This window comes from Balaenoptera musculus, chromosome 6 (genome assembly GCF_009873245.2).
Source record: "Balaenoptera musculus isolate JJ_BM4_2016_0621 chromosome 6, mBalMus1.pri.v3, whole genome shotgun sequence".
In the NCBI taxonomy this organism is placed as follows: Eukaryota; Metazoa; Chordata; class Mammalia; order Artiodactyla; family Balaenopteridae; genus Balaenoptera; species Balaenoptera musculus.
In genome coordinates, this window is record NC_045790.1 from 54,564,641 (window position 1) to 54,581,586 (window position 16,946).

The window sequence follows — 16,946 nt, forward strand, 5'->3', positions numbered from 1 at the left end:
CACTTTGTGGTACAGCAAAAACTAACACAACATTGTAAAGCAATTATACTCCAATAAAGATGTATTAAAAAAAAAAGAAACTGGAAATTATTTTTAAGTAGAATGAAACTAAAAACAATATGTTGAAATGTGTGAAATGTTACTAAGGTAGTTATTAGAAGATAATTTGTAACAATAAGACCTGTTTCAGAAAGGAACAGTGATCTCAGCCTCTACCTTGAGAATTTAAAAAATAAGCAAAACAATATAAGCAGGAAAAAATGAAAGATCAGAGCAGAAACTGAAGAAAAAGAAAACAAAAAATTGATAAATTAAATTATATAAATTTTTTTTTCAGGAGATCAATTAAATCCATAATTCAAAAAAGGATATAAAGACACCAATTAGAATGTCATGAACGAGACAAGTGACATCACTACAAACTCTCTATATATTAAAAGTATATTAAGAGGGTATAATACAAACTATTCAAATAAGTTTGACAATCTAGATAGATTTCTTAAAAGACACAAAGCATCAAAGCTCATTCAAGAAGAAATAGGAATTGCTCAGTACTATTGAATACATCATATTTCTTATAAACAGAACAAAATAAAGCTTCCAACAAAATAGTTTGAGGCCTTGATGGCTTCACTGGAGAATTTTTCTAAACATGTAAGGGAGAAACACTAATAAATCTACAGAGAATCTCCCTGAATATTAGAGGTAAGGAAATACTTCCTAGTTCATTCTATGAAGTTCACCTCACTTTTGTACTGATATCAGAGAAAGACATTAAAATAAAACTACAGACCAATGTCCCAAATTAACATGAACATATAAGTAAAAATTCTAAACAAAGTTTTACCAAACTGAAATCAACAATACATCATGTCTAAGTTTTGTTTCTCCCAGAAATATAAGGTTGAATTGACTTTCCAAATTGTCTAATGCATTTCACCATATTAACAAACTAGAAAAGAAAAACATACTAATTGATGAAAAGGCATTTGGTGAAATTCCACATCCATTCCTGATAAAAATCAGAGAAAACGCAAAGTAGAAGGGAACCCCATCAATGTGATAAAAGTACATTTACAAATAACCCTACAGCTGGCATCATATCTGATGGAGAAATACTAAAGGAATTCCCCTGATATCAGGTATAAGACAAGAATGTCCATGTTCATCACTTCTCTTCAACAATGTCTTGTAGGTTCCATTCAATGAAATGGGGAAAATTAAAGAAATAAAAATGTCCAGATTTGAAAGGAAGACATAAATGTTATTCCTAGAACACAAGATCATCTATGTAGAAAACATAACAGATCCTACAAGACTGCTACTATAAACAATAAATTTAGCAAGGTTGCACAATAAAAGATCAATATATACACCAATTATTTTCTATATAAAATAATTACAAAGGGAAAACTTAAAATGTCATCAAAATCCGAAATACTTAAGTATAAACTAAAGATGTATAAAGACTTGTATACTGAAAGCTACAAAAAAATTGCTAAGAGAGATTTTCATCAATCAAAAAATTCACTATCATTTACATGCCAATTCTTCCTAAATTCGTCTACAGGTTTATCTACACATTCAATGCAATTCCAGTCAAAATCCCAGCAGGCTTGTTTTTTTAACCAAATGACTAGTTGATTCTAAAATATATATGTGAGTGTGTGTGTGTACGTGTGTGTGTGTGTACGTGTGTGTGTGTGGACCTTGAACACTTTTTTTTCACATAACAAAAAACATATTTATTGCTCTTATCACAGAAAATCCCAAGGGCTTTAGGAGTTCTGTACCAGAAAAGATGAAGACCAATATTTATTTCTTATCAAACGTCACAATACCACACATGTATTGATGATTTTTGCCTGAATCAGTCATTACTATGATGACTGAAAACTGATATTAATACATTTATTTTCATTGTCCTCAAGACCTGCTGAACTCTGGAGCCAGGCTCAGTCAGTAGGGTTGTGTGGTGTTTTTAATCTGCCTCTGCCTCCTGAAGTCCTTTTTACCATCTCCAGAAGGCTCTGCCTCTGGAGAAGCTGAAGGTATGTTTAGCAGGGTATGTTCCCAGGAAGACTGAAAAATTTGGATCCCAGGCTGATGACATAAAATACACTGAATCTGTCTCCCTTTTCACCCTGTTCTGACTCCAGGGAAATAAGATAGTTGTCTCTAAGGAGATTGGTGCCATTCTACGTACTTTCTAAACCTTCAAGGCTCTCATCGCAGAGATCTTGTCCCTGGTTTTGTCTTTGTTCTAAGCCCTCATTAGCTTCTTTTTTTCTTTGGATACAGCAACTAGATCTGTGATTTTGAAACCAAACTTTAACTCTTGACTCTGAGACCCCAATTTCTTTTGCAAGTTTCTCTATGGAATCTCTCCCAGGATAATTGTTGCCTATAAATGCCTTGTTGAGGGTGTGTAATTGGGAGCAAGTGTACTTGATGCGAGGCTGTCTGTCATTTCTACTTTGAATCTTCTCTTCAGCGTGATCTCGGTTTTGGCTTGATTCTAAGTGCTCCTCAGGTTCTGATTTTTTCTGGAATCCATGGCTAGTTCTTCGATTCTGAAAGCAATACTGGATTGTAAACTCTTCGGTGTTGGTTTCTAAAGCAAGTCTTTGTCTGGAAGCATAACCTATGTAAGGGGTTTTGTTGAATGTGTCAGTGAGGATTTTCAGATGATCTTCTGTGAAGCTGGTGCGTCTGCCTCTATGCTTTGTTGCTATGGTATTGTTTGAAACGTTATCTTGGGCCATGTTAGAAGAGAGTCATGGAGTCTAAGGATTTGTATAGGAGCCCAAATCAACTTTTAAAAGAAGAACAAAATTATATGACTATACTAGCTCACTTCGCATCATATTATAAAGCTATAAATCAAGATAGTTTGGTGGTAGCATCAAGATAGGCAAATATATCACTAGAAAGGAATATGAAGCTCAGAAGTGGATCAACACATCCATTTTTGTCAATATTTGACATGGCGTAAAGGCTATTCAATGGAGAAAACAAGAAGGTTTTTTCTTTTTAATACCAAATGGAGATAGAAAAATTGTAAATCTATTCTGAAAAAGAAATCTAAGTTTCAATCTATACAGAAAATAGGAATGTAAGTTTCAATCCACAACTTGAGCCAAATATAAAATGTAAATCAAAATAGATTTCAGGAATACATGTGAAAACTTAACCATAAGTGTTCTAGAAGAAAAAATAAGGAGAAATCTTTATGACTTTGGGTAGCTAACATAATCTATTATCTAATAAATATCTATTATTTACCAGATATTTAATTATGTATAGATTATCTAGTATTAGATTTCTTACATAAAACATTACAGTATAATCCATCAATAAAATAAAATTGGATAAATTTAACTTTGTTAATTTTTTTTGTTTTGCTTGAGAAAGACACTGTTAAGAGAATAGAAAAGACTAGCACAGACTAGACTGCATTATTTATTTTTCTTCTACACAAGTAGTTTTAGATTTCCCTGAGTTGTTACTACAAACACGTTTTCACATTTTCATCATTTATGGTTAAGTGTGAACATTCCTGACATTTCTGCTCTTTTAAAGTCATATTGATTAAAACTCTGAGGCACATAACCATAGGATTTTATGACATCTCTAGAGTTTAAGCCTTATCATTCTTTATTTACACTTACTCACTATAGTTCAGCAGATTCCCTTGCTGGAAGTCTGGGTCTAAGATGTCTTTGGCAGTAATTGATTCCAGAATCAAATGCCAGATTTATATTGATTATTACCATGAAACCTCTTATGATATTTCCTATAATATGTTGGTTAATTTTGTATGGCATATCATGCTAACCAAGAATAATGAGAAGTGACAGCCTGTCTGGCTCAAAGTGATTGTTTCATCTCCAATATAGTGAAAAATAACAGCTGTCACTTCTGTAGTGAATTAGGTAATATGGTAGAACCAAGGAGTTCGGATTAAACCAAGGCTATAGGTCAAGGTTAGAAATGGCTGTGAGAATGGTGTATCATATGTTATGACTTATTAAATTGTAGTTAAAAAATTAGCAAATAACTGTTTATTATTAATTTCAAATAAATCAAATGCTTATTGATACTGTTTTCAATATTGTTTCATGCCCATATCAGATGTTTTGCAGGTAGTTGGAATGGTGATTATCAAACTAAGTATTTTGCATTTATGTTCAACAAGAATAATGTACTAATCTTTAAGTGTAGGATGATTATTCTTAATAAAGATTAAAAACATTAGGCATGAAATAAACCATTAACCATTATCCAAATAAGTATATCTTGTATTCTAGACAGTGATTGTAGTATAAATTTAAAAATTTAAAGTTTTGGAATTCTAACCCTTGAGAGATGCTAGCATAACTGAGCTCAGGCATCATCTCTTCAGTCTAGGGCTCCCTTATGTCCTCAAACAGAAATAGGGCTCCTTAGTCCATGCCACTCTTTTAACATATGTTAAATTGTTTTGAAACGGTCTATCTCCTATACTTATTTGAGACCCCCTTGAGAAAAAGGATTTTGTGCTATTTTGTTAAATGTTCATAGCATTTAACACAATTCCTGGGACATTTTCTTTAAAATAAATAAACATACATCCAGAACCTGCCAAAGGGGGGATAAAGTAAAGAATTCTAAAGGGACTTGAAAATGTAATACTAAAATAATTATTCTATGAGTAATTGAGGACTTCTAGAAGAGATATACTGAGGGTATTTTCTAATTAGTACAAACTGATTGTATAAGTTAATACAATACATTGATTTTGGATATGATTATGTGCAGAAACAAGGAAAATAAAAACAAACAGAGGTCAAAATACGGAAAAGTGTATTATTTAAATATAAATTCAGGAACACCTGTTCTCTCAGGGATAAAAAGCTGCAAGACAATGTCTTCCATTCTAGTAATAAAATAAGCTAGTCTATTAAATCGTTGGTTTTGAGCCCAACAGATATCTGAGGTCACAAGGTAAGCATGCTAACTGAATTCCAAAGGTTGGTAAACATCTATGTGCAGATTAGGCATACAAACAGATTCACCTTTGTCAGAACATGAATAGGAGTCCATCATGGAAGATAGTAAGAAGAAACAGATGAATTTTTTTTTTTTTTAATCTTAGAGAGAACTAGTATTACATTTTAAAGTCACTGGAAACCTTGACTACAAAGTTAATCTGCACCTTATTATTATTTTTCCCCAAGGTCTCATGAGAAACAATAATGTAGGGCTGGAGACTTGATAGACTACTGCCCCCCCATGGTGCAAGTCTGCAGGGCTTGCCAAGATTTGAAGGGGAAAAGGAAAATCTGAAGACCCCTAGAAGCACTAGAAGACTCTAAGTTAGTATAAGTTAACTGGTGAGTACCAGGGAGGAAAGTCATCAGCATACTGACCTTTCTCTGCTACAAAGCAAAGATTATCATGGTAACAATTCAAGAAGATTCCCTTATGGCTCTGATACAGGAAGGGGACTAATAGTACTTGTGAAATATACTCCAAGCACCTTCTTCATAACAATGGTGTAATCTCCAGAGCCTTATTCCACCTGGGGACATGGCATTTCTCCCATTCTAGCTCAGTGTAGTCTTGTGAGTGGAAAACTAAGAAACACTTGTTAAGGTTACAGCCAAGGACACATAGACTCATTAAAATAATGAAATTTAATCAAAATATTTTAGAACGCTTCCCTGCCCCCACACCTTACCACCAAACCAGCAAGACTCCAGTGTAATAACAGACCAAAGAGCTATGAAACACAGATCCACTTGGAGGATAAGTATTTAGGGAAGTCCAAAGTTAACAGGGGAGACAAAAACCAAAAAAAACTAGATGAATTTGAAGTCTCTGGCTCTCATAGCTAACATTACAAAATAGCCCAACTCCTAACTAGATTTACATAAAGACCTAATTATACCTCAGTCTCTGTTACTCAGTAATCATGTCCAGCTTTGAACAAAAACAATTATAAGCCATCCTAAAAGGCAAGATGAGGCAAAGCAAACATGAGAACCAGACTGAAATATGACATAAAACTATTATCACAAATCTAATTTAAATATCATTTATGTTAAAAAATGTACACTGTACAATAATATATAGGTAATCTAAAAAGACAGAAACTCAAAAAAATCTAAAACACTTTAATTTTTTAAAAAACATTGTAAAAAGTTTGAAAAATGCCTTTGATGGATTTATAAATAAAGTAGACATGTCCAAGGAAAGAATCAGTGAGCTTGAAGACAGGTTAACAGAAACTTCCCAAACTGAAATACAAAAAGAAAAACTGAAAGAAAGACAACAGATAGAACATCCAGAAACTAAGGGGCCATTTCAAAAGCTTAACATAAACATGACTGTCCAGAAGAGAGAATAGAGCAGAACAAATACTAGAACTAATAATTGTAAAGAGTTATCTAAGGTTAGCAGACATTTGGTCCTTTCCAAAATGTCCATAAGATATTTGTCCACGTGAAAATATCCTTGAAGTGTGATCCTATCTAAAATGTCTATGAGCATTTTTGGTTCATTCCAAATGGTTTTGGACAACAGAACCAAATATCAAGGACTTTTCACATAGACCAAATGTCTTATAGACATTTGGACAGGTCTAAATATGATTAAATGTTAAGTGTATGTAATGGATGTTTTGGACAGGACCAAATGTCCTGCAAGTATTTTCCAAAGTTAACAACAAGTATCAAACTACAGTTCTACAAAGAACATCAGGCAGAATAAGTACCAAAAAATTCTGCATTAGGCATATCATGATCAAAATGCAGAAAACCGAAGACAAAGGGAAAGTCTTGAAAGAAGTTGAACAGGTAACAAAAACCACCCTACCTATACAGAAAAAAGGGAAAAGAATTGCAACCAACTTTATGTCAAAACCACACAATCAAGAAGAAAGTAGAGTAAAATATTTAAAGTGTTAAAAGAAAAACATCCACCAATTTAGAACTCTATGTCCAGAAAAATTATTTTTCAAAAATGAAAGATAAATAAATCCTTTCTCAGGAAAAAACAAACAAAAAAGGATATTCAAGGCTAGCAGACCTGTCCAGAAAGAAATGGTTTCATTTTAAAATTCCCATGGAGAAAGAAAATGATATAGATCAGAAATTTGTATCTACATAAAGAAAGAAATAGCACTGGAAAATTAATAAATGAAGATAAATATTTTATTTCTCTATTCTTATATTTATCTAAAATAACTATCTGTTTAGGTAGTAATAAAAATATATTGGGTATTCATAACATGTGACTAAATGAAATGAATGATGCAATGTTACAAGGGACATGTGAAGTAGTATTGTGTTATTTTAAGACAGACTTAAAAGTAGTTAAAATATATATTGCAAAATCTAAATCAACAGCTAAAAATACTATATAATTGATATGCTCAAAAAAGAAATAAATGAAATCATAAAATATTCAATTAAAAACCAAAGAAAGTAGAAAAACTAGAAATAAAAGAAACTAGGAGTAAGTTAACAAAGATGAAGCAGTTACAAGCATGGCAGACATTAATCCAACTTCAGCAATTATCACTTTAAGTGTGAATGATCTAGATAAACTGATTAAATACAGAGATTGTCAGAGAATATGAAAATCAAGACCCAACTATATCTGTTGTCTAAAGAAACCCACTTCAATTTTAAGGACTCTATAAAGACTCACATATTAAAAGAATTGAGAAAGATGTACAATGCTAATACTAATCAAAGAAAAGCTGAAGTAGCTGTACTACATTCAGACAAATCTGACTTCAGAACAAGGACAATTATGGGGATTAACATGAAAATTACATAATGATAAAGGGGTTAATGCTCCAAGAAGCCACAACAATCCTAAATGCATATGCACCTAACAAAAGAACTTCAAAGTTCATGAGGCAAAACTGCTAGAACCACAGCAAGAAATAGACACATCCACTATTATAGTTGGAAATTTTAATACTCCAATTTCAATAATTGATAAATCAAGCAGTTATAAACTTACTTAGGATGTATTTGGCTGGAACAGCATTTTAAAAATGATTCAATAGATATTTACAGAATACTCCAAAAGGCTTGCAGAACACACATTCTTCTAAAGCCCATGTAACATTCATCAAGATAGACCATATTTGGGCCACACAACACACTGCAACAAATTTAAAAGAATAGAAATTCTTTTAAAGAAATATTAAAGAATAGAAAAGATTATCAAATCTTTTCTCAGGTCACAGTTGAATTCAACTAGAATCAAGAACAGATAGTTGGAAAATCCTCAAATATGTGGAAATTAGGCAATATACTTGTTATGATGTATGGTTTAAAGAAGAAATTTTAAGAAAAATAAAAATATTTTGAAGTATAATGAATATACAACTTATAAAAATTTGTGCAATGTAGTAAAAGCAATGCTTAGAGGGAAATTTATAGCATTGAATGAATATATTTTAAAAATATCTATCATCAATAATTAAGATTCTACTTTAGGAAACTAGGGAAATAATAGCAATTTAAATCTAAACAAGTAGAAGGAAATAAAAATTGGAGCAGAAACCAACGAAATTAAAAGCAAAAAAAAATTGGCATAATGAACAAAATCAAAGCTGTTTCTTTAAAAAGATCAATAAAATTGATAAACTCAGCCAGGTTAATTAAGAAAGAAATACAGGAAATACAAATAACCATTATCAGAAATAAAAGAAGGGTTATCAACAGTGATCCCATGGGCACTAAAAGTATAATAAAAACTTACTATTAACAACTCCATGCCCACATATTTGGTAACTTAAATCAATTAACTTAATTTGGATCTATTCATTGAAAGACACAAACTACCAGCACTCAAATTAGGAGAAATGCACAATAAGACTAGACCTTTATCAATTACATAAAGTCAATTATTAATAACCTTCAAAAATAAAGCCATTATTATCTTCCAGAACACAGAAGCAGAGGTAATAGTTTCCACTTCCAAGCTCATTTTGTGAGTTTAACATTACTCCAAATACCAAAACTTGATAAAGACATTGAGAAAAAGCATACTACAGACCAGTATCTCTCATAAACTTATACTCAAAAATCCTCACAAAGTATTAACAAATCCAATCCAATAATATATTAAAAAATTATACATCTCAATCAAGTGAGATTTCTTCCAGGTATGTAAGGGTGGTTCAATATTTAAAAATCAGTATAATTCACCACATTATGGGATAAGGAAGAAAAATCATATGATCCTATCAATTCAGGCATAAAAAGCATTTAACAAATTCCAACACTCATTCTTCATTAAAATTCTCAGCAAACTAGAAATAAAGAACTTCCTCAACTTGATAAAGTATGTCAACAAAAACCTACAGCTAACAGTATACTTAATGGTAAGAAACTGGACATTTTTATCTTAAGGTCAGAAAGTAGGCAATTATCTCTATTGAATAATCCTATTCAATAACACACTGGATTTTCTATTTGTGCAATAAAACAAGAACAGAAAATATAGCACATATGGATATGAAAAAAGATAAGTCTGTCTTCATTTGCACATGACATGATTATCTATGTAGGAAATCATGAAAACATTATGGTACTGGTGAAAGAATAGACCCATAGGTCAATGGAACAGAATAGAGATGTCAGAAAAAGACACACAAACATAGTGAACAGATCTTTGACAAAGGAACAAAGACAATACAAAGTAGAAATGATAGACTTTTCAATAAATGGTGCTGGAACAAGGATGTGCATATGCAACAAAATAAAACAAACAAACCAAAAAAAACAGACACAAACCCAAAGGTACAAAAGGAAAAATAAAATGACATAGACACTGACCCTACACTTTTTATAAAAGTTAACTCAAAATGGTTCATAGACTCTAATATACAACAAAAACAAAAAATTCTGGAAGAAAACATAGGAGACAATCTGTGTGATTTTGTATCTAAGATTTCATTATTTAACTCAACACCAAACTACAAAACATGAAAGAAAAAATGACAATTTGAGCTTAATTAAAATTAAAAACTTCTGCTCTGTGAAAACAGTATCAAGAAACTTGAAAGAGAAACCACTTATGTAGAGACAACATTTGCAAAATACATACAACTATACAGAGAATTCAAAACTCAACAATAAAAACAATCCAATTAAAATATGGACAAAGAATCTAAAAAAATAAGAGTGGTTATATGTACATATATAATTGATTCACTTTGCTATACACCTAAAACTAACACAACATTGTAAATCAACTATACTCCAATAAAAATTTTTAAATAATTGCACAATAAAAAATAAGGACCAATTATCAGAACAGATATCTCACCATAATGTATACAACATTTACAGCATATGCCAGAAAGCATATAAAATGATACTCAACAACATATGGCATAAGGAAATTTTAAATTAAAGCAACAGTGAAATATCACTACACATCTATTAGAATGGCTAAAATCCAAAATACTAATAATACCAACAGCTGGTATGGATGAGAAGCAACAAAAATTCTCATTCATTTCTGCTGAGAATGTAAAATGGTACAGGCACTTTGGAAAACAGTTTGGCAGTTTCTTAAAAGGTAAATATAGTCTCCCATATGATAAAACAGTATCACTCCTAGGTATTTACCCAACTTATATGAAAACTTATGTCCATACAAAAACCTGCAAACAAATGTTTACAGCAACTTTGGAATCACCAAAAAACTAGAAGCAACGGAAGCAACTAAGAGGACCTCCAATAGGTGAAATGGATAAACTAACAATGTTTTAATCTATCCAATGGAATACTATTCAGCAATAAAAAGGAATGCCATGGAAATATCAAGCCATGCAAAGCCACTGATGAGTTAAAAATGCATACTGATGAGCAAAATAAGCCAGTCTAAAAAATCTACCTACTGTATGATCCCAATTATATAACATTCTGGAAACGGCACAGCTACAGCAACAACAAATGATCAATAGTTTCCAGGTGTATTGGGAGTGGGATGAATAGGATTGAATATGTAAAACATAGGACAATTTTTAGGGTGGTAAAAATATTCTGTATGATACTGTAATGGTTGATACATTACACTATGAATTCATCAAAATCCATAGAATTTACAACACAAAGACTGAACTTTATGTATGAAACAAACAAAAATCATTTAGGATGTTGGGAGGTCCCATGAAGGAATGTGAACTATTACAAAAACAATTTAACTATATTATAAATGTATGAAACACTCTCACTGAGGTGGGTGGGGGAGAAAATTGCATGTTCCACTCACTTTCAAAGTTACTTAGGTTAGCAAGAATAAAGGCAAAAGAAACTGTTCATAAGAATTGAATTCTAGTTGATTACTTTTCTTGCCTATGGGGACATAGGTTAAAATTTTTGATACCACTGTATCACTTTTAGAATGGGAGTTCACACACAAACAAGGGGGAGAGGCTAGAATGATCCACGCAGTAGGGAATTAGAATTGGAGATACCAGTATGAATCATCTCTAGCTTAGTATAGATAGAGAAATATTTATAGATATATGTATATTTATGGGTTAGTACACACACACATATTTCTTTGCTCTATCAGCCAAGATGCCCTAGAAACAATGATACTACAGAAATGACAAGCACATCTAGCACCCAGATCTTGGTTTCAAATATCATCCTCCAATAAAATGAAACTGAGCTCCTGGAGAAGTGGCTGATTCTAGGCCTGAAGAGGAAGTCTACCAGATGTTCCTGAATCATCCTGTAGCACCAGAAAGTAAGAGAGTGCTAAAAAACAAAACAGCTCCTCCCAAAACACACACAATAATGGGAAGGGGTAAGTAAATAGGATTACAGAAGCCAACTGAAAGAGTTTCCAATGGCAAAAAACTGGAATATTTTGAACCATAAAATCAATAAAATAGTACTGGATACTAACCAAAGTATAAAATAAGTATCCATGAGTCCATACTGATACAATTAGATGATTAAATTAATAAATGGGGCAGGGGTAAGAGACTTATGTCCCATGAATAAAGATTCCAAATAATTTATGTAGATAATCCAGTACCACAGAGGTAAAGCCTAACTCCCCACTGTTTAGGTATGGACTGTAGATAGTGAACTCCTTTCAGATAGTACAGTACTGAAAAATGGTGATAAAGAACAACTTTAAAGTAGAGGAAGCTGACAAACACTAACTCAGGCAGGTGATTACGATCAACATCAGCAGTCATTACTTACCTTGGTATTGTGTTCTCTTGATATGATGTGTTGAAAATGACACTTTTACCTCAGTGGTCTTTCTTGTATAACACCAGTCTAAAAATGAGAAAAATATTCAGTTATAATTGAGAGACTTTCTACAAAATATTTGACCAGTATTCTGAGACTTTCAGGTTCACTGAAAACAAGAAATGTCTGGGCAACTGTTACAGCCTGGAGTTGCCTAAGGATACATGATGATTAAATTCAGTATGCTATTTTGGATGAGATCGTGGAACCGAGAAAGGACATTAAGTGCATGTCAAGAAAATCTGAATAATACATAGACTTTACTTAATAATCAATACTGGTTTTTAATTCTAACAAGTGTATCATACAAATGTTACGATTTTAAATATAAGGGAAACTGGGTGCAGAGTTTATGGAATCTGCTTCTACTCTCCACATTATTTCTGCAAATTTAATTTTGTAGTAAAAGTTCTCAACAGTAAAGTTGAAGTATAGGTTTTTCACACGTAAGCAGAGATAATTTGTCTCTAGTACACATAAACCTTGGAGATATTGCAGGTTCGGTTCCAGACAACACCAAATTAAAGTGAATATCTCAAAAAAAGAGTCACACGAAGTTTTTGGTTTCCCAGTGCATATAAAAGTTATGTTTACACTACACTGTAGTCTATTATGTAGACTATTATATGTGCAATAGCATTATGTCTAAAAAATTAATATACAAACCTTCATTTAAAAATACTTTATTGCTAAAAAATGTTAATGATCATCTGCGCCTTCAACAAGTCTCAATAGTTAACGTTAAAGATCAATGATCATAGATAACTATAACAAATATGGTAATAATGAAAAAAGTTTGAAATATTATGGGAACTTTCAAAATATGACAAAGAAACATGAAGTCAGCAAATGCTGCTGGAAAAATGGCACCGATAGACTTGTTATATGCAGGCTTGTAAAAAGCACAATTTGTGAAGTGCAATTAAACAAGATATGCCAGACCTGCACTACATGAGATTTTAAGGGAATCTGTGAGGCTTTATAACAAGTATGTTTGTAAAATATTTGATATCAAAAAAAGAACTTTTTATTTTAAATGATTGTTGTAAGATTCATACATTATAAATAAAGTGGTAAGTATCAATCCAAGCTAAAGACTGATAAATTAAGATGGCCTATTTTTTTCCCTAAAGAAATCCCTAAAAATAACAAAAAGCAAGATAGTTGAAATGTCAACAGAGGAGAGAGAATGGCATAACAACAAAATTTCTTTGATTTTAAAGAAGACAGAAAAGAAAGAAGAGAGAAAAAATGGAAAGTATGTAACATAATGGCCAACATAAAACCAAACGTACCAAGAATTATGTTAAATATAAGTGAAGTAAAACCTCCAATTACAAGCAAAGATAACCTAGCAGGATTAAAAGAGCAAGGTGAAACTGTAAGCTCTTTAAAAGAAATGAATTTTAAGTATAAAGACACTACCACATTGAAAGTAAAACATTGGAAGAAAAAGTATAGAAAGTTGGTTTGGCTTTATTAATTACAAGTTAGAAGTCAAATTGAGAAGTATTAACAGACAGAAAGAAGGTAATTTTATAATAAAAAAAAGGGTCAGTAAAGAAAATTAAATATCCTCAAATTTAAGTGTATCTAATTAAAAGCAATTCAAAAATACATCTACTTAATACCCTCATCCAGCATTGTGATTCAGTTTTCTTTCTTTTTTTTTTTAATAGATTGAACTGCATTACAAGTTACTACAAAATAATGGCTATAACTTACTATTTTCTAAAATATATCCTTATTGCTTATATATTTACATATAGTAGTTTATATCCCAGCATAATCTCTTTTGTTTTTAACCATCTTTACTGGAGTATAATTGCTTTACAATGGTGTGTTAGTTTTTGCTGTATAACAAAGTGAATCAGACATACATATACATATATCCCATATCTCCTCCCTCTTGCTTCTCCCTCCCACCCTCCCTATCCCACACATCTGGGTGGACACAAAGCACAAAACGCAAGTGGGGTTTATCCCAGGAATGCATGGATTCTTCAATATATGCAAATGAATCAATGTGATAAACCATATTAAGAAATTGAAGGAGAAAAACCATATGATCATCTCAATAGATGCAGGAAAAGCTTTCGACAAAATTCAACACCATTCATGATAAAAACTCTCCAGAAGGTAGGCATAGAGGGAACTTAACTCAACATAATAAAGGCCATATATGAAAAACTGACAGCCAACATCGTTCTCAATGGCGAAAAGCTGAAACCATTTCCACTAAGATCAGGAACAAGACAAGGTTGCCCACTCTCAGCACCATTATTCAACATAGTTTTGGAAGTTTTAGCCACAGCAATCAGAGAAGAAAAAGAAATAAAAGGAATCCAAATCAGAAAAGAAGAAGTAAAGCTGTCGCTGTTTGCAGATGACATGATACTATACATAGAGAATCCTAAAGTTGCTACCAGAAAACTACTAGAGCTAATCAATGAATTTGGTAAAGTAGCAGGATACAAAATTAATGCACTGAAATCTCTGGCATTCCTATATACTAATTAAGAAAAATCTGAAAGAGAAAGTAAGGAAACACTCCCATTTACCATTGCAACAAAAAGAATAAAATACCTAGGAATAAACCTTCCTAAGGAGACAAAAGACCTGTATGCAGAAAACTATAAGACACTGATGAAAGAAATTCAAGATGATACAAACATGATGGAGAGATATATCATGTTCTTGGATTAGAAGAATCAACATTGTGAACATGACTATAGTACCCAAAACAATCTACAGATTCAATGCAATTCCTATCAAACTATGAAAGGCATTTATCACAGAACTAGAACAAAAAAATTCACAATTTGTATGGAAACACAAACGACCCCGAATAGCCAAAGCAATCTTGAGAAAGAAAAATGGAGCTGGAGGAATCAGCTTCCCGGACTTCAGACTATACTACAAAGCTACAGTAATCAAGACAGTATGGTACTGTCACAAAAACAGAAATATAGGTCAATGGAACAGGATAGAAAGCCCAGAGAAAAACCCACACACACATGGTCACCTTATTTTTGATAAAGGAAGCAACAATATACAATGGAGAAACGAAAGCCTCTTCAATAAGTGGTGCTGGGAAAACTTGACACCTACAGGTAAAAGAATGAAATTAGGACACTCCCTAACACCATACACAAAAATAAACTCAAAACGGATTAAAGACCTAAATGTAGGGCCAGACACTATAAAACTCTTAGAGGAAAACATAGGCAGAACACTCTAGGACATAAATCACAGCAAGATCCTTTTTGACCCACCTCCTAGAGAAATGGAAATATAAATAAAATTAAACAAACGGGACCTATTGAAACTTAAAAGCTTTTGCAAGACAAAGGAAACCATAAACAAGATGAAAAGACAACCCTCAGAATGGGAGAAAATATTTGTAAATGAATCAGCTGACAAAGGATTAATCTCCAAAATTTACAAGCAGCTCAGGCAGCTCAATATCAAAAAAACAAACAATGCAATTCAAAAATAGGCAGAAGACCTAAATAGACATTTCTCTAAAGAAGATATACAGATTGCTAACAAACATATGAAAGAATGCTCAACATCACTAATCATTAGAGAAATGCAAATGAAAACTACAATGAGGTATCACCTCACACCAGTCAGAATGGCCATCATCAAAAAAATCTACAAACAATAAATGCTGGAGAGGGTGTGGAGAAAAGGGAATCCTCTTGCACTGCTGGTGGGAATGTAAATTGATACAGCCACTATGGAGAACAGTATGGAGGTTCCTTAAAAAACTAAAAATAGAACTACCATACGACCCAGCAATCCCACTACTGGGCATATACCCTGAGAAAACCATAATTCAAAAAGAGTCATGTACCACAGTGTTCATTGCAGCTCTTTACAATAGCTAGGACATGGAAGCAACCTAAGTGTCCATCAACAGATGAATGGATAAAGAAGCTGCGGCACATATATACAATGGAATACTAGTCATCCATAGAAAGAAATGAAATTGAGTTATTTGTAGTGAGGTGGATGGACCTAGAGACTGTCATACAGAATGAAGTAAGTCAGAAAAAGAAAAATAAAAATCGTATACTAACACATACATATGGATCTTAAAAATAAAATGGTTCTGAAGAACGTAGGGTCAGGACAGGAATAAAGACACAGATGTTGCAAATGGACATGGGGACATGGAGAGGGGGAATGGTAAGCTGGGACGAAGTGAGAGAGTGGCATGGACATATATACACGACCAAATGTAAAATAGATAGCTAGTGGGAAGCAGCCACATAGCACAGGGAGATCAGCTCGGTGCTTTGTGACCACCTAGAGGGGTGGGATAGGGAGGGTAGGAGGGAGACACAAGAGGGTGGAGTTGTGGGGATATATGTATACATAAACCTGATTCACTTTGTTATAAAACAGAAACTAACACACCATTGTAAAGCAATTATACTCCAATAAAGATGTTAAAAAAAAATGGAGAGCAACCAAATCAATAAACAAATCTACCAGTGATAATAAGCTCTAAATACTAAACTAACATAAACCTAAAACCAGAAACAAATTAGATGCAGAGAGAAAACCCCAAGTCTACAGTTGCTCCCAACGTCCACCGACTCAATTTTGGGATGATTTGTTGTCTGTTCAGGTATTCCACAGATGCAGGGT

At 32.6% G+C, this 16,946-nt stretch overlaps 1 protein-coding gene across 1 annotated transcript; it reads right to left on the bottom strand.

Moving 5' to 3' along the window:
- Positions 1 to 2,198: 2,198 nt before the first annotated feature.
- Positions 2,199 to 2,765, bottom strand: LOC118896363 (double homeobox protein A-like). The gene has a single exon (XM_036854147.1). It carries the CDS (start codon positions 2,763 to 2,765, stop codon positions 2,199 to 2,201), a length of 567 nt encoding a protein of 188 aa, XP_036710042.1.
- Between the last annotated feature and the right edge of the window lie 14,181 nt (positions 2,766 to 16,946).

Coding starts and splice junctions, on each gene's coding strand:
- LOC118896363 (XM_036854147.1), bottom strand. CDS start 2,765: ATGGCCCAAGATAACGTTTCAAACAATACCATAGCAACAAAGCATAGA.